The sequence below is a fragment of the Monocercomonoides exilis genome (assembly GCF_001643675.1).
Source record: "Monocercomonoides exilis strain PA203 chromosome Unknown scaffold39-1025343, whole genome shotgun sequence".
NCBI classification, from domain to species: domain Eukaryota; phylum Preaxostyla; order Oxymonadida; family Polymastigidae; genus Monocercomonoides; species Monocercomonoides exilis.
The window spans coordinates 789,711-807,901 of record NW_027150584.1 but is presented as its reverse complement, the minus strand read 5'-3'; the positions used below and the strand labels follow the sequence as shown (position 1 = coordinate 807,901).

Sequence of the window (18,191 nt, the reverse complement as noted above, 5' to 3'; positions counted from 1 at the left end):
ACTTTAAAAAGAAAAAATTCATCTCATGTGAAATTGTTGAATTATAAATAAATTATCCTCATAAAGTTAATTCATGCTGCATTCATTCACACATGTGATTTTGCTAAGTCGTTTAAATTGAAAATTTTATTGAAAAAATTATTGTAAAATTTTTTCAAAACAGTATAAATAATTAAAAAAAAGAGAGAAAAAAATGTTTTCTTTTTCAAGATTTGCTGCAAACAACATTTTCATTAAAAAAACAACATAATGCAACAAACATTAACATTTCCACTTAAAAATCTATTTATTTTTCACTTCATTATCATTTTATGTAAATCAAACATTAAGATGGGATTTTATTTTTGCATTTATGAACGAAACAACGATTTGTTCCAAACTTATTCTCCAACCTTATCATTATAAGTCTTTCATTTCCAAGTCAAAAAAATACAGAAAAATTCTAAAATTGAGAAAAATATTTGTTTGAGTAGAATGGAACAAAATTCATATTGTGAAATATTTCGTCACAGATGACAAATGGCAAAAATTTTTATTGTGGTTCAATAATTATTCTTTTCATGGACAAAGAAGAATTATTGAGCTGAAAGCACTTTCTTCCACATATTGAATCAGCAATCATTTTCATAATGTTATAGCATAGGAATTTTCAAAATGGAAAAAATTGAACATTAAGTTTGCCGAAATCGAACTTTCAATTTGACAATTTTGAAATATGAATTTGAAAAAAATTTTCATTTCAACCTTTTTCTTTGATAAAAAATGCTCTTTTTATTGACTTTTTGTTATCAAAAAGTGTTCAAAAAATAGGTTCCTTTTTTTAAATCCGTGTGACATCACAAAGCACTTAATTTGCAATTTCAATAATTCATGTTCAAAGAGATGAAAATTTTGAATTTTTCGAAATCTGAGAAAATTCAAAAAAGTTCTAAGTGTTTCATTTTTTTAAGCTTTGAGCAAGAAAAGCTCGAAAGCCCATATTTTTCCCACTATTTCAGTTTTTTGATACCAACAATTCATTGTAACAATCTATTTTACAAAAATTTGTTTTCTTATGAATAATCATGAATAATTTCTTTTTTTCATTTTATATGATCGTATCCGTTGCTGAGATGAAATTTTGAATAAAATATTCAATCTAATTTGTGATGTTGAGCATCTTCTTGATGATGATATGTTCATCAACAACACAAAAGTTTACTATTAAAATGATCGATTGTTTAGATTTTGCTCCATAACAAGAAAACAGATCAAAGAAAGAATCAACAACTCATTAATTTATTTTTTTTTTTAAAATTGATGATCCACATTTGTTTTTCCTCTTTGAATATTTTCTTTATTTCGATCTTTATCACTGAAAATAAATACGTTAAGAAGGAATTTATATTCATTTTGTTTCATAAACGAGAATTTCATAGAGAAATGAAACATACAAAGGGATAAATACAAACAGTGAGCGAAATATTCACCACAATTCAAACAGTCAACTGCGAATTCAAAGCATCAAATTTTGCATTTCGATACACATGCACAACGAAATACATTGAAAAGCACTCAAAGATTCTTGAACAAGCTGACACTCAGCAATAACAAAAGAAGATTGCAATGTTTCACATATTCATTGAATGAATGCAGGAAATTGCACATCTGCAAAATAGAAAAGTATGCATTAACGATTTTTGTTTGAAAGAAAAAATGACGAAGCATTCAAGAAATAATCATCAACATTGAAAAATTACATATAGACACGAAAATACATATTTCAAATATATTGACTGGATTTTTCACTCAAGAACAACATAATCGGCATGGAAAACATATCTTGAAAAAAATACATACATATACACAAACATAAACAAAATACAACTCCAAACATGCAAAAATACAAAAATAATAATCTTGTTTTTTGAGGTGAAATACATACAAACTCAAATGAAATGTATTAGCAGCAAAACAAATCCATTGAACCAATCATCCAGCCACAAAATACATCGCGATTCGAAAATCGCTCCTTCCATTCATGAATCATAAATCAGCTTCATTTTTTCAAATATTTTTCTTTTCTCTTTTGTGAGAAAAAAAAGGTGAATATTTTAGCTAATGAATCACTTTTTGAAGTTGAAGCTCTTCCGCAAACTTCATTCAGCATTCAACACTTAAACAGAGTTCAGCACAAGCGTTTGCTCAGAATCCTGTATTTGTTCTCATTTCTCGCTTATTCACAAACATAGACAATCATTTCAACAACATTTACTCCTCCTCTCTGGATTGTCTCGCCAAACTCTCTCCTTCAATGTTTCAATAATCAAAATCAATTGCATCTGTCGCTGTCATCATTGTCGAGCAACTTCCACAGTGCCCAATCAATTCTCGCTTCACACTTCGAAGACTCGGCCTCTCTTCCCACTGCACACACAGACATCGAGTTCCCAACTCCATCAAATTCTCTGATCCCGTTTCCCCCATCTCCGGCATCTCTCCATTCACGATCTTCTGCCCTGCCACTTCTGCCTCATATTCCCCAAACGGAACCTTCAGAGTCAGGCACTCCCACAGCATCATCCCAATCGAGAATGAAACTGTTTTTTCTGTTGCTCCCATCTTCTTGTTTGCCAGCAATTCAGGTGCCTTCCATCGCAAACACTCTTTTTTGAAGCCATCCTCATCCTCAAACGCTGATGAGGGAAGAGAGTCTTCATCATCATCACTGGCAGATGAAACAATAGTCACAGTGGATGAAATGGAAGATGAATCTGAGTCTGATGAACAGTCAGAGTGGAAGGCAATGCAGATGACCATGTGCTCTGAGAACAACACAATGTGGGGGCTCAGATTGGCCAATGATGGAATTTCATCTTCTTCATCTTCAAACGAATGAAGTGACACATTCGCCACCCAGAACAGGATTTGGGCAGCTGTCATCTCCCTCTCCTGCAGAGTGCCTATTGCCATCTCCTTCTTCTCGTTCCTTCCATGAAGCAGCATGAACAGCGAATCTCTCAAGTCCACAATCAGCTTCTCATGAGGAGACGAACAGGCCATCGCGTCAACCAAGTTTGACATGGATGAGGTAGTTGGGCACAGATCCTCTCCACGAACAAAAGTGGAATCTGAATCAGTTGTTGAAGTTGATGAAATGGATGGTGATGGCGATCTTTTTCTTGTCTCTTCATCATCTTCCAACTTCTCATCTGCCTTCTCCAGCATCCATTGAGGGATCTTGTCTGAATCTCTTCCAAGAATATATTCAGTGGAACCACTCTCAGAGAGAAGATGCTCCGATGACTCCGAGTGTCCCAAGCTATTCTCATACACCCTCTTCTTGATCCTTTCTTCGTTCTTCTTCTCTGCCTCCCTCTCTGCTCTCCTCCACTGCTCTTCTGGCGACATCTCCATCGTCACCATCTCAAATGCCTTCGGATCCTTTCTGATGTTATCGTTCACAATTTCTCTCAGATCTTTGTTCTCGTTCTTTGCCTTCTTCCATCGAACAACAAATATTATAAATCCAAAAAGAACAATCAAAAATAACATTGACAACACAAGAACAAGGATAATCCAATAAGATGCAGTCTTGTTTCCACTTTCAACAATGTTTTCTTCTCCTTTTGGTTCAATCTCACTCCTGTTCTTCAGAATGATTGAATTTGTTGATGAAGGAGATTCTGCATTCCCAAACAAAATATGCGCACTCACTTCTATTTCATTTCCACAACTGCTGAGGAGATTTTTTGCCACACTTCCTTCAACTTCTCTTTCGGATAAAAATCCATTTGAATCAAAATCATGTTTTTCAATTTCTTTCTCTTCTCCTTTTCTCTTCACAATTGAAAATGACAGATTGCACGGAACAAGAAGCAATCCTTTGAATGTCAGCTTCATTCTATCTGTCTCTTCTTTTGCTTCCACACTCTCCAACATAGGAATGAAGAATGACGATTCCCTTTCTGAAACAATCCCTTCAAAACTGCACCCTTCATTCAACATCCAAAGTGAAGTGCTTCTTTCCAATCCATCTCCTCCTTTCAAACTCATCACATTCAATGTTCCAGAATAAGAACAAATGATATTTCTTCTCAGTGATGGATATCCTTCAATTGATGGATTGTTATTTGAGAAATTCCCTGCTTCAATTATAATTCTTCCTCCACTCACTGCCATTCCACCTTCAGGTGAATTCGAGATTGTTGTATCTTTCATCATCACAGAGCTCTTCACAACATCAATAAGAGATCCATCCCATCTGCACATCTCTTCCCCTCCATTCAAATTCTTCTCATTTCTTTCCTTTGAACTTCCATCGAAAATGCAACTGTCCATTTTCACATTCAAACAATTCTCCACTTTCATCAATTTCCCTTTTGCTTTGTTTGAACGGATTCCACCCATTGTGCAATTTGTCAATTGCACCGTCTTTTTCATTTTCAGGCATGATATCAATGATTCTTCATTTCCCTCAGATGAAATGTTTTCAGAACGCAATCTGTCGATATTTAATTGTCCATATTCGTTTATATTTATCAGAGATTTTGAAATTGTTGAATTACAAATTGTTAATGAATCTATGACTGATGGAAGTGGCGATGAAAGATATATTGAAGATTTATGAAGAATAAGATTTGAAATTGCGCATCCATCAAGTTGCAATTCTCCTTTTGCCATATTAATAATGTGAAAGTGAATGTCAGCGAAAGCAATATTTCCTTCTTCCGTTAATTGTTTTGTTGTGAATGAGCAATTCATCACCTCAAGAATCCCTCTCTCTGGAGAGATCAGTGATTCATGCGAAGAAACAAAATTTACATCAAACACAAAATTCACTCTCAACAATGAAACTGTTCCTGCTGTTGTGATCAATGTATCTCTTGTTATTTCAATTCCTGATTTCACTTCAACTTTACACAAGCCTCTGCTCTTCGAACTCAGACTCATTTCCTTCAAATTAATCTCTTCTTCAATTGCGCTCTTTGTGTCAACATACAATAGACTCACATATTCCGAAGTCAGATGCATTAGTCCATGATTAATTGAATGACATGGAAGAGCATTTGTTCCACATTGCTTTTCATTTGATCCATTCAAACTGCTCACAATAATTGTATCGCCCTGATGAATCGTCACAAAATTTATCAAATCTGTATCACTTTGGAAATCACAGAAATCTCTTCCATGTATCGCATTAATTCGAGAATAATGACCTTCTCGAAGATCAAATTGAAATTGCCTTTCATTGATCTGAGATGTGATGTTGAAACATTCAATGAAAATATCATTCCCCACTTTTGCTGTATTTGAACTGAATTTCATTCCCACAAATGAAAAATTCAATTCTCCTCTTTCTTTTGTTGACAAATACACTCCTCCTCCTTTCCCCATGTTGCTGCTGCAGCTGCAATGACTGATTGTTGTTTCAATCATCTTCATTGATCCTGATGCACCCAATGTGAAGAATATTCCTCCTCCTTTTTCACTCAATTCTGCTTTATCTTCTGTGATGTTGCTCTCATTCACAACCAAACAAATCTTATTTTCACTTTTCGACTCCAAAATGCTTGCTCCATTGTCACTTCTCTTCACTCCTGAAAATGATGAATTATCAATATTGAGACTCACTTCTTCGTCCACTTCATTTATCTTTGTTGTTAATTCATTTCCTTTGATCAGAAGAAAACAACCTCCGTTTTCATTCAACAATTTCACTCGAACAATCTTCAACTGGCAAGAAACTTCAGCATTGTTAATTACAAAAATACTGTTTCCAACGTTGCATGATTCAATCAACAAACCGCTCACTTCCACACTGCCTCCGATCGCATCCACAAACACACAATCAAATCCATTGTTCACTTCAGCTGCTGAATGGAATGAACATCCACTTATCACCAAATCTCCGTTTTTATTTGAAATAATTGTTTTGGCTGAATTGTCAAATCCAGATGTCAGTTGAAGTTGGATATTCATCAATTCAAGATGAATGTCATTTTCCATGAAATATTCCAGTTGACTTCCAATTGCCATTTCAAAATTCAATATTGCTTTTGTATCTTCTTCCCCCATCTTCGTATCCTTTTTGATCTGATAATTGGACACATTGAAAGAATCTTGAATAACGGTTGATCCTTTAATTTGAATTGTTTTATTTCCAATCTCCTGTTTCATGTTTTCCATCCCTTTCCACATCGTCTGACATGGCTCTTCTTCACTTCCACAACGCTCCACATCAAATCCACTCGATGAAATAAATATATCAAATGAGCGGAATGGAATCAGAAACATGAATAAATCTTTGTTTGAATGAAAGCTATCGCTCCCAACAAACAGAGTCTGATCATCTATCATTGAGGAATAATCAAACTTGAATGAAACATTTGTCACAGAAGAATTAAAATCCTTTCCCAAAATGAACACATTCTTTCCAATGGCTGCTTTGTTATTCTCAAAAGTTATTCCAATTTCAAAAAGAAATGATTTTTCAATTAAACATTCATGACAATCCAAATATAAGAATCCTCCTTTTCCATTACTTGATGAAAGTGAACATAATGATGCATTTGTTGTTTTCATCACAAATTCTTCATTCCCTTGCAATATCACTTTAGCAACGCCTCCTTCTCCACCGCTTCCAGTGTTCATAATGTTTGAAAAGTTGTTGCTTTCAAATAAAACAGAAGAAAATATTTCCAGTGGAGATTCTCCAAATGAACTCTCAAAGATGCATCCTTCCATTGAACAATTCAACAGTTTCACTTTGTACCCATGTTCATTCACATTTGTGGATAAAAGAGAAAATGAAAACAGTGTGACTGATGATTTCACATCTGAAATTGTGACAAACTCCAATTCAACCATCCTCCCTGTCGATTTGATCAAGGAAAATCCAATTGTGTTTTGCTTCCCTCCATTCACACTCATCTCGCAGTTCTTCATGAACAATTCCCCTTTTCGAGTGCTCGATTCGATCACTGATTCGATTGTTCTGTTAAAACTCGAGGGGACAACAATTTCAATACACTTCATTTCTGTCAGTGATGATGACTTTAGAACACATTCTTCAAGGCTGCTCACTTCCCTTTTGCATTCTATCTCCATAATTGTCTCAGTTTTTGCCTTTATACACATCCCTCCCACATCTACACACCCCGTTAAAGAAGATTTTGAGTACAAAACAATTTCCTGTTTTATATGCTGTGTTCTCTTCAAATGCACTATCCCATAATTAACATTCAAACATGGCGCCTTCTCCAAACCACAATACACCTCTTCGACTCCAGATATTCCATCGACAAATATTGTATCATCGAAGAATCCATCAAAGAATATGAACAAGTCGGCATCCCAATCACCGAATGCCTCTGTTCTGTCATGCCCGACAATAGAGTTATCTTTCTGAGTGATGCTTGTCATGAAGGCGAACAAGGGCTCTTTCACAGAAGATGCAAGGGATTCACACACAAAATACATATCTCTTCCAGCACAGGCCTTGTTGGCTGAAAACGCGATATTGGTGATGGAAAAGGTTGTGGATGACACTTGTGAATCATCCTTGTACTCGATCATGAGAGCGCCGCCTCTTCCTCCAGAACTTGTATCCTCGCTCACAAAGCAGGTGGAGAAATTTGTTTCACTCACCGAAAATGTATTGTCAGAGACGGATGAGGCGAATGAGATGCACCCGCCATCTGTAGCAGTCTGTTGGTTTTGTGGAGCTGAGTTGATGTTGGTGATGGTGCAGTTGGCGAGGGAGAGGGAGAGGGCAGGGGAGGTAGCAGAGGAGAGGATACAGCTGGCGGGGGTGGCAGTGGAGGTGATGTCAGTGATGTTGGAGGAGTTGAGGGCAAGGGGAGTGGTGAGGGAGGTGAGGTGGAAGATGCTTTGGCTGTTGAGGGAGAGACTGGTGATTGCTGTGTGGTTGAGGGCGAGGGAGCCAGCAGTGAGGAAGAAGAGGGGTGTGGTGATTGATGATGAAGATGAGGTTGTTCCGGTGATGGTGGTTGTGTTGAGGTTGAGGGAAGGGGAGTCATTGGAGAGGTGGAAGAGGATGGGGGTGATTTGGTTTGAGGAGTTGTGGGCGATGGCAAGGGCAGAGACTGTGAGGGAGCCCTGGGTCTGTTGGAAGAGGGTAGAAGTGGCAAATGGATCTGGTGAAGAAGATGTTGATAATGAAGAAAATGATGAAAACGATGAAAACGATGATGTTGATTGAGATGACCGTGAATGTGAGTTTGATTGTTGAAGAATGCCACTGGAGGCGATGGTGGTGGCATCTGTGCCATTTCCAGTGATTTTAGTGTCAACCGCGCTGAAAGTGAGTGTTTGAACGGGAACAAATATTGAGGTGAGGAGGGTGAGGGAGGCGTCGTGGAGGAGGGAAATGAAGCCATTTAGGGCATACTCGATGGTGGCACATGGGGTCTGTTGGGGTCTGCCACAGGCATCAGCATCAGTTCCATTGCTGGCAACGATTTTATTCTGGGCGATGAGGGGGAGCCAGCCATTGAAAGTTTCATTGTCTGCTTGTCCATTATTCCAGACTCTTTTTGATTCTGTTGTTGAACCACAATTTTCAAACGGAGATTGAGTGATGCTGTTTCCGCTGAAGAACACATCATTGCCCCTGCCATTTTTGGCAGTGTTGCCATAGAAGAAACAGAATGTGATGAATTTCATTCCATTCATCCAGGGATGTGTGTATCTGAAAAATATTGCAGCTCCTCCATAATTTGTTGAACCAATCAGTTTATTATTTATAAATTGGCAGTCATTAACCAAAAAATTATTTGGTTTATTATTCGGAGGATTTTGAAATGTGAGAGAGCCAGTTGAATCACCACCAGAATTTGATATACACTTGCATTTGGCGAAAAAGAATTGACCGTTTGTAGAAAAATCACCAATAAAAAAATATATACCTGTTCCAATTGTGCTTGTTATTTTACAGCTTTCCACTCTGTTATCTGAAAATGAATAAACGGAAGAAGTTTGTCTTCCATCAATGCAAGCTGCTCCTCCATGAGGAGCAGAACAGTTTGTGAAATTGGATTTTGTAATATTCTCATTCTGCAAACAGTAACTGTATAGCGCTCCACCGCCACATTCATTTCCTGTAGTTGAACAATTGTTGAATGAGCAAGAAGTGAGCGTGAGATTTGCATCTTGGAAAACAACATAAAGCGCACCTCCATAGTCATTTCCAGAATTTGAGTTATTCCAAAAACACCATTCAAAGATATAGCTATTCAAATTGAATGAGAACATTCTTTCAAGTTTCAATTTTTGAGTTTCAGATCCGTTATATTTTGCAGGATCATTTGGGGAAGATCGTGTTTGGTAATGGAAAGATGCATTGAAGGCAGAGAGAGAAGTGGATGGGTTGTTGAGGTTGGGGAGGATGGCACCATCGATGGGGTTGTGAGTGTGGAGGAAGATGGTGGAGTGGATGGAGAGGGATGAGTGAAGAGAGAAGGAGGGGATTGTATTGATGTTGATGTTGGTGGAAGTGGAAGAGAGTGAAGAGGAAGAGGTGGTTGAGATGAATGGGTTGAGTGAGTGGGAGGGAAGAGATGGAAGAGATGAATGGGATTTGGGAGAGGAGATGTTGGAGAAGAGTGTGTTTGAGAGATGGAGATTGAGGTGGATTTGGAGGCTGGGACGGGATTGGTGATGGATATGGAGAGGGGAAGGGGAAGGGGAAGGGGAAGGAGAAAGGGAAGGAGAAGGGGAAGTAGAAGAAGGAGAAAAAAGGAAGGGCTGGATGAGGGAGACGAAAGAGGAGAAGGAGGAGTGTGAGATGGAGAAGGAGACAGGGATTGGGGAGTGAGTATCTGAGAGGAGATTGTTTGGGGTGGAGAAGAGGGGGAAGGAGAGGATGGCAGGTTGGTGGGGGATGAGGGAGAAGTTTGTGAGGGCGAGGATGGCATGGAAAGAGAGGAAAAGTGGAGATTTTGTTGCTGGGTTGACTTGGAAAGAGGAGGAGCAGATGGTGGCAGCCGAGTGGTATTGAGCAGTGAGGAGTGGACAACCAGTGAGGGGGATGATGTTGAGATGGTTCACACACAAAGAGGTGTTGATGATTTTTAAAGTTGCTTGAATACAGCAGATGTAATTGCCAGCTGGTTTTATAACTTTCGTTAGTGAATTGTAAAAATTAATGTTGAAATCTCCATTTTTATCTGCAATGCTGATCAAATCCTTCTGCGTCTCCTCGTTCATTTTTTGTTTAATTTGTCTTTCAGCAATGTCTTCCATATTCCGGCATTTGGCACCGAGCATAATCAATGCACAAATATAAAACACAGCCTTCATGTTGGAAAAGAGCTCGCAAGGGAAATAGTTGCCGGAAATAGTCAGAAAATATAAAACACATTAACCCCATATTTTTATTTCTTTAATTGATTTTTTCATAATAATCACATTGCATTTAGAATGCATGTTTATGGTTTATATATGAATTTGAATTTATTTATTTATTCTAATTTGGTTTTCGTTGTCATGGTTATATTTTATTTTGGAATATTCAAAAAAAATATTCAAAAACTTCGAATCTTTCTTATGAACAAAAGGAATGTATTTTTTGGTTAATTAAATTTTTGTGATTAACTTATTACAGAATATTGTTACGTTTTTTCTCAAAAATTTGCACAATGATTGATTTTGAAATGAAATTTTGTGTGAAACAATAAGATTAAAAATATGAAATTCAAAACAAGTGTACCAAAAATTAATTTAGATTAATGAGATTATGCCACTTCTTATAAATCTTTAAAATAATGATTTGTTATTTGGTTTTTGCTCGAAAAACTCAAAATTTAGAATTGTTAATTTTGATAAATTGATCAAATCAAATTCACAAAAAAATTTAGCGAAAATATTTCAGAAGAAAGCCATAATTCACAAAGAAAAGATTTCTGATTCTTCAAAAGCTTCCTCTACAAGTTTGCGAATTCCTCACTGACCATCCACACTTCTTCTCCTTCTTCTTCCACCAAAAAGAGTCCAAATTAATTTGTATCTCTTTCTCGTTGTTGATGCAACTGGAAAGGCTGAAAGTGAATGTTGTTTTGCGAACAAGGCAGAAAAGACGCGAGAAGGGAAATCAGTTGCCAAGATGAATGCTGAGAAAGAAGGAAAGGAAAAGAATAAAAATGAAAAGGATGCAGATGTGTCTTCATCCTGTCTATCCTTCATCACTCATTCTTCCTTGTCAAAGCTCTTCCCCAAAAAATCTCAACTGCTTCAGATTCTGCTCCATCTTTTGCATATGAAACGACAATTTGCCTGCCTTTGCCTTCATCCTGCGACACAAAATGCTGCATCCACTGCAAGACATCACACGTGGTTGGATAAAGCAAATGAACTTTTTGTCTTTTTCCTCTTCCTTTTTCATTAAAAAAAGAGAAGACAAAAAGGAGAAGAAGAAGAAGAAGAAGAAGAAGAAGAAGAAGAAGAAGAAGAAGAAGAAGAAGAAAAGATGCCAAAGATGATGTTGTGTTTTGAGAATCATCAAAAGTTAGCAATTTCTGAACGTGAATGCCCAGCCAAATCATCAGCCCCGACAAAAGAGTCGCTTCAACAAAACGCTCTCAACAAACACTCCAAGTTGACTGCTTTTTCTCTCTTTCGAGCTCATGCAAAGCATTGTCATGCTGTGCATCACACAAACCAGATGGTAGAAGTCACGAATGTTATTGTTGAATGCAATACATTCAAGAATAATCTCAAAACTTCTGAATCTTTTGAAAAAGGATAAATTGGCTTCTCTCTCTTTGCAGTATTCCTGTTCGTAACCAATCTGCATTCATTCAAAGAACACCTTGAAAGAAAAATAAATGAAACAAAAATAATCAAATCATCTTTTTGAACTCGAAATATTTTCCCATCTCCAATGGATTGGTAATTTTCAGCTCAACTGGCTTTCTTGTTCTTAGAATCCATTGTGAAGCTGGTTGGAATATCAGATGAAAACACATATTCTCCAAATTAACTCCTTTTCAAAGTCCGATTCAACGAAATGTCTTCGCTAATGGCATGTCAGTAGGATTCCTGCAAAATGCAAATGAGATTGTAATTGAAACCTGCTGAGTGTTTTGCTCAACTCGTTTCCTCCATTGTTCAATCCCCCAATTCCCTTTCCTCTTCCACAAAACCAACCATCCCACAAAAAATCACGCAAATCAAGTTCAAAGCAAAAGATATGCCAAGCACACTGCATTTCCCTCGAAATGAACAAGCGGTTCAATTCAATCTTTCTAATATTCAGCTCGCTTTTTCTGAACCTTGCTTGAATTATTTATCATTCAAAATATCACGGTCAATGTTATGTCAAATGCTTTTCAACATACAACCTAGTTCATATTTCATGCGATTTCCCCCACCACTTCTCTTTTCACAAGCAATCAATGCAAACAGCCACCCGCTCCTCCATCTGGAAGAAAAATCCCTGCTCTTCTGCAATGCTATAACTTGCATGGTTGCATCTGTAACTGCACATTCAAGCAGCTCAGACATGCTCTGGCTGCAGCAATTCATCAATTAAACATCTTGATTAAACAGATCATAGGTTGCAAACCCTTATTAATTTACCAAACAATATATGTTTGTTTTTCTAACCTTCGGATTGTCTGTTTTGATGCAAAAGCATGAAAATGATGCACCGGGAAAAAGTTAATGATTGAACATATTCAGACATTTTCAGAGGCGTTTGTGACTCTTTTGAAGCGGGTGTTCCTCCAACATTCAGAAAATGAACCAATTTGTTGCTTCAGTTTGATTTTGCCGAATGTAGCAGGACCAGCAGCAAATGTTTCAGGGTGTGCAAAGGACATTTCTGAATCACTGCTCAGACAATTTTATCTGTTCTTTTTTTTGATTCAGAAAATAGAAATTATTTATTGACTTTTGAGAAAGGCTTGGGAGACTGAATGAATTGAAGGATGCAGCACAGAAAAAGGGAAAAGCGAGGGAATGGGAGGAATAAGGGAGAATGTGAGATTTGAAGAGACGGATGCGAATTGTGGAGTGGATTCTTGCAAGGTAATAAAGATAATGGCGGATGGAAAGGGATTGGAATCGTGGATGAGATATTGGCGTTGGAATGTTGGTGGATGTTTTGAAGAGCCAAAGGTTAAACGGGATGATAGTTTGTTTTTCTTTGAAAAGGAAAAGATTTGAAAGGAAGAATTCTGATGAAGAGAATAAGAAAGAAAAAGAATTGGAAAATATGGAAGAAAAGTGAATGATAAAGAGGTCGTAAAAACATTGGGATCATGTTTTGAATCATGCAAATTGAGGAATGAAACATATATTTAAGGCTGTCTGCTGCACAACGAGGTCATTTAATGAACCGAATAATCAGTTCAGAGAAAATAAAAGCAAATCATTTGCGCTTGAAGAGATATTGCAAGAAACAGAGTTGTGGATGAAGAAATCTTGCTGGGCAAATGAGCTGCAAAGGCTGTTTTGGGGGAAATCATTCAGTCAAGCAAAAGTTGCTCAAAATTGTTTGATTAATTGGGAATTTTTTACAAACAATTGTGAAAGATCGAAAGAAAACACAGATTGGAAAGCTGAAGAGGCAAGGCGAAGAGAGTCGAAAAGAAAAGTGTTTGAGAAGATGGAAGAAAATGGAAATGAAAATGGAACGACAAACATTTATGAAACTTTTTGTTTTGATAAATGAAGTGTGCGAATTTTTTCTATTGCTGTTAACTATTTCTGATTGTTGCAGGGGTCTGTGAAGAGAATGTGAAATGCATTTTCATTCATTTCATTTTCATCTCTAAAAAGAAGAGAAATGAAAATAGAAGAAAAGAGATTTCATTCGGGAGTGACATTTTCAGTTGAACAAGAAGATTATTGAATAAAAACATTCCAATTCTTCGCTCATTTCATTCATTGTTGAAATTATCATATTCTGCTTCGACTTTGCTCTTTCTCACACACTCTTTCTTTCTCATTTGTTCACTCATTCACACAGCTTTCATCTTCATTTCAACGATTGTCATCTTCTTTTTTATCTTTCATTCCCCTTCTATTTGGACAAGGAAGACAACGTGCATTTCGAATAAATTGGCGTTCAGCCGCTTTCAGATGACGAGTGAAATGGAAGTGATGTTCAATGAAACAAGTTCTGGTGAAATATCACAAAAAGATTTCTGAGAGAAAAAAGTGAAAGAGAAAGAAAAAAAAGAGAATTCAGCTCTGATTGTTTTTGGAATGGAAAGAAGGACAATTGAAATGAAGAAGGAAGGATTTCAATGAATGTGCTTCATGGAAAAAAAAGAAAAACTCAAATTTCATATTCTTTCTTGTTTTGAAAAAGGAAATAAAAGCATTCATAAAAATAACTCTGTAAATTTTGTTTCAGATTTTGTGAAATGAATAAATACGAAAAACATAATTTTTGAGCTACAGAATGAAATGATTCTCTTTTTCTCAAACATTCACAAAGTGATCTGCTAATTTTGTTGATAAACTATAATACCTTGTGTTCCGAAAAGAAATAATTTCATGAAAGCTTATGATTTCATCTTCGTATCCTTCTTCCTCCATGCTTTCAAATATCTCCATAAGGATTGCCTTTTTTTTCGCTTGTTCCATTTCATCTTTCTCCTTTTCTACAAATCTTTCCGAAATATTCATAAAGAAAAACAAACAATCCTTAATGAATATATACTTCAAAGTTGATTGCTTCATTTCCCCTGAAATCAGATCAATTGCACCTTCCTTCAGCAAAGCTTCTATCTTCACTGCTCTATTTTCCATTGCAGTTTTCAATAAATCTTAGCATTCATTGCTGATGAATAGGTGATTTCCCTTTAATGCTCGAAACATCTGAACAATACAGTAGATAAACCCAGCATTTTCTTTGCTCCACATATAGCATGAGCGAATGAAACAAAAATTTGCATCGAGCTATTTTTCAATTTGACGCACTTCTTAATTCTCTTCACTTTCTTCCTCTTCTTCTTTTCTCTTCCATACCACATTTCTTGTGAGCTCTTCCAGTTCTCTTGCTGCTTCTCTTCCAAAATGCAGCTCATTCACAATCACTTCTTTCAAGCTTCTGTCTTTGTAAAATCTGTATATCAAAAACTGCCGAGCAGACTGATAGGCAAGTCTTGTTAGATTATGACGGGACTGATGATATTGGATGATTTCAGTTATTTCCTTCAAATATTGTTCTTGTTTCATTTCCTAATCAGAAATAAGAGGGGGAAAAAGCAAACATAATAAAAATGAAAAAGAAATATTCACACATTATATAATTCAATGCAACTCAAAGTCAGCAAAGCTATTTCCACTTCTTTTTGAGCTTCTTCGTTTTCCTCTTTCTTCAATGCGACTTTTATAATGCAAGGAACACATACTGAAAACATTTCAGGTGAAAAGAAGAAGCCGAAAAAAAGATAACATTCACAAAGATCAGTCACCAGCTTTTCATTCTTTTCTTCTTTTTTCTTTTCTTCTTCAGTTATCATTTCCTCCATTTTTTCGCTCAAAAATGTATCTTCGATTCCAAGATCAGAAAAGCTATTAAGAGCTTTGTGATATCCAATATGCTTCAGAAATAAAATTGCGTTTTCCCATGATAATTTTTTTTCGCAAAGCATTTGGTGTATTTTGTCAAATGATTTTGTGTAAAAAAGTGATCCAAATTCATCTCCATCCACAAAATCAATAACCTTGTTCATTTCCTCCATTTTCTTGATCTGTTCATATTCTCCGCACTGTTCCAGTTCACGAAGCAATTCTTCAAAAAAAATTCAAAATATTTAAAATATGTTCATAATAGTTCAATCCAAATAAATGAGTCAACTTGAAAATTTCTCAGTACGTGCTGTAGTAAATTTTTCTTCTTTGGAATTATCGATATTGAAAATGCACAAATTCAATTTTCTTGTTGCAAAAAATATTTTAACGATGGGAAAATCTTGGAAAATAACGAAATAAAATACAAATACAAACAACATCGCTTCTATTTCAAAATGAATTGATAACAGTGTGCCACTTATTGTTTTTCTTTCACAAAAATAGTTGATAAAAATTAAATATTTGCAAATGCCAATGATCTTAAATGCAAAAGGCAAGAAAAGCAAATGCTATGTTTTTCTTTGATCGAACCAATAACAACTGTTTGAAATGAAATGAATTCTGTGCAATCTCAATATGTGTGATATTTTTTGAAATCATAACTTTTTTCGGTGTGTTGTTTTTTCTAAGATAGTTTATCATTGGGAAGAGATTTTGAATTCAAATGCAAAAACTATCATCACTGTTTTAAAAACAAAGTTCTTAAGTTAATACAAAGATGTAGATATCTTTTATAAGCATTTTCACTTTTCAGTGTTCTTTTTTATATTCAGTTTATGCAAAAAATACCGGACAAGATCGATATCTCAATAACCGCAAGAAGAAAAATTTTGCTAAATTTCCTCAAAACGTATCTCATCAATGCAAACTCACGTGATACACAAGACTTTTTGGACAGCTTCGCTTGAGCTCAGAAAAAATATATATCGAAATCTCGGAGAAACTCAAAATTCTATTTCTCCGAGATTTCGATATATATTTTTTCTGAGCTCAAGCGAAGCTGTCCAAAAAGTCTTGTGTATCACGTGAGTTTGCATTGATGAGATACGTTTTGAGGAAATTTAGCAAAATTTTTCTTCTTGCGGTTATTGAGATATCGATCTTGTCCGGTATTTTTTGCGATGTCCGGTATTTTTTGCACAAACTGTATTCATGTGAAAATTTCGAACCGAAATTTAATAATAATAATAAAATATGATTTCAAAAATTATTACTTTAATATATTTTTCATTTTTCGTGATTTTTAAGCAAATCGTCAAACGTGTACAAAATGTATGTTATTTTTTTATATATGACAATAGTTTTGTTTTCAAAATATTAACAAACCAATTCGTTTCATTAAAAAACAAATACAGTCTTAACCGGATATAATCACGTCGAATATAATCACATTCGAATATAGTCACATTTTTCCATGCACCGACATTTTTGACCAAATTTTCATTCATTTTCCATCGCATATTATCACAGGGCTGAAAATATATAATCACATTTTTTATTATTATGGGTGATTTTTTCATTGAAAAATCGATTTTTTGATCAAAATTTTCTATTTTTCTCCTATTCAAAAATGTGCTCAAATGAGTCTGAATTATGTGTGTTTATGAAAAAAATAAATTTTGCAAGTGAAAAAAGTGTATTTGGATAAAATTTCCAAAAATAAAAAAATCGACCCAAAATTAATTATTTCATAAATTAATTTTTATTTTTTTCTGTGTTTAACAGCATCGTATATTATCACAATCGGATATTGTCACAAAAAGTTGTGCAAAATCAGATGTGATTATATCCGGTTTTGACTGTACATTTATGTTTTGAAAATCTAATATTTCCATTATATATTGAAATGAGAAAAAGCGTTATAAATAAAGTGAACAAATTCATGAACAAAAAAAAGTTTTAAATAAAAATTATTCATTGAAAAACGTGATTGGATCAAAAATCTCACAATGCTTCTCTTTCTCTGGAAAATAAGCAAATCAACGATCTAAACAAAAAAATGTAATTTTCCTTAATCTTTTAATTAAGCATGAAATATGAAAATTAAATTCTGAGCAAGCAAACTTAAATACAACAAACGTTTTCTATTATTTTTTTATTGTAGCAAACTCATAAAGCTGCAGTCAATGCAAAAAAGAAAAAGGTTGTGATTTTGAAAATAAGGCTTCCATTATTTTTCCGTTTTTGTTCTAAAATATTTGTAGCAGGAGGAAGAAAAAATTCTCCTGAATGTGTCCCAATAAATAAACTTTCTTTCATTTTTTCCCTGATTTTCAAACATTGATCCTTTAAAGTTTTTCGTTTTCCTAACAATTTTTATTCTTGTTTTTATTTTATTTAACTTTCAAACTTAATATTTATTTTTTTCATTTTTTTCATAAATTTTTTTTTTCTTCAAAGATGATTTCAGCGAATTGATTATTTGAACAAACATTTTTTGAATAAAGATATTCACATCGATCATAAAGTATATCATAATCAAAATTGCAGAAGTGAAAAAATTTGAATGTGTTTGAATAATTTTTGGAGAGATCGAATGAAATCAGAAAATTGCTTGATTATCACTTGATTAATAGTTCTTTAAAACGATATTAGCATTGAGG

The 18,191-nt window shown here is 35.1% G+C and overlaps 3 protein-coding genes across 3 annotated transcripts; 2 read left to right on the top strand and 1 right to left on the bottom strand.

The window, feature by feature from the left end:
* Window positions 1-1,365: 1,365 nt before the first annotated feature.
* On the bottom strand, window positions 1,366-7,461 carry MONOS_3217 (uncharacterized protein; the record flags this gene model as incomplete). Its single annotated transcript, XM_067873202.1, has 1 exon — window positions 1,366-7,461. One exon carries the CDS (start codon window positions 7,459-7,461, stop codon window positions 2,299-2,301), a length of 5,163 nt encoding a protein of 1,720 aa, XP_067723049.1. The 3' UTR covers window positions 1,366-2,298.
* A 46-nt stretch (window positions 7,462-7,507) lies between these two features.
* Window positions 7,508-8,203, top strand: MONOS_3218 (uncharacterized protein; the record flags this gene model as incomplete). The annotated part of the gene is made up of 1 exon (XM_067873203.1): window positions 7,508-8,203. One exon carries the CDS (start codon window positions 7,508-7,510, stop codon window positions 8,201-8,203), a length of 696 nt encoding a protein of 231 aa, XP_067723048.1.
* Window positions 8,204-9,330: 1,127 nt separating this feature from the next.
* MONOS_17965 (uncharacterized protein) lies at window positions 9,331-9,817 on the top strand (the record flags this gene model as incomplete). Its single annotated transcript, XM_067870938.1, has 3 exons — window positions 9,331-9,412; window positions 9,498-9,605; window positions 9,681-9,817. 3 exons carry the CDS (start codon window positions 9,331-9,333, stop codon window positions 9,815-9,817), a joined length of 327 nt encoding a protein of 108 aa, XP_067723047.1.
* Between the last annotated feature and the right edge of the window lie 8,374 nt (window positions 9,818-18,191).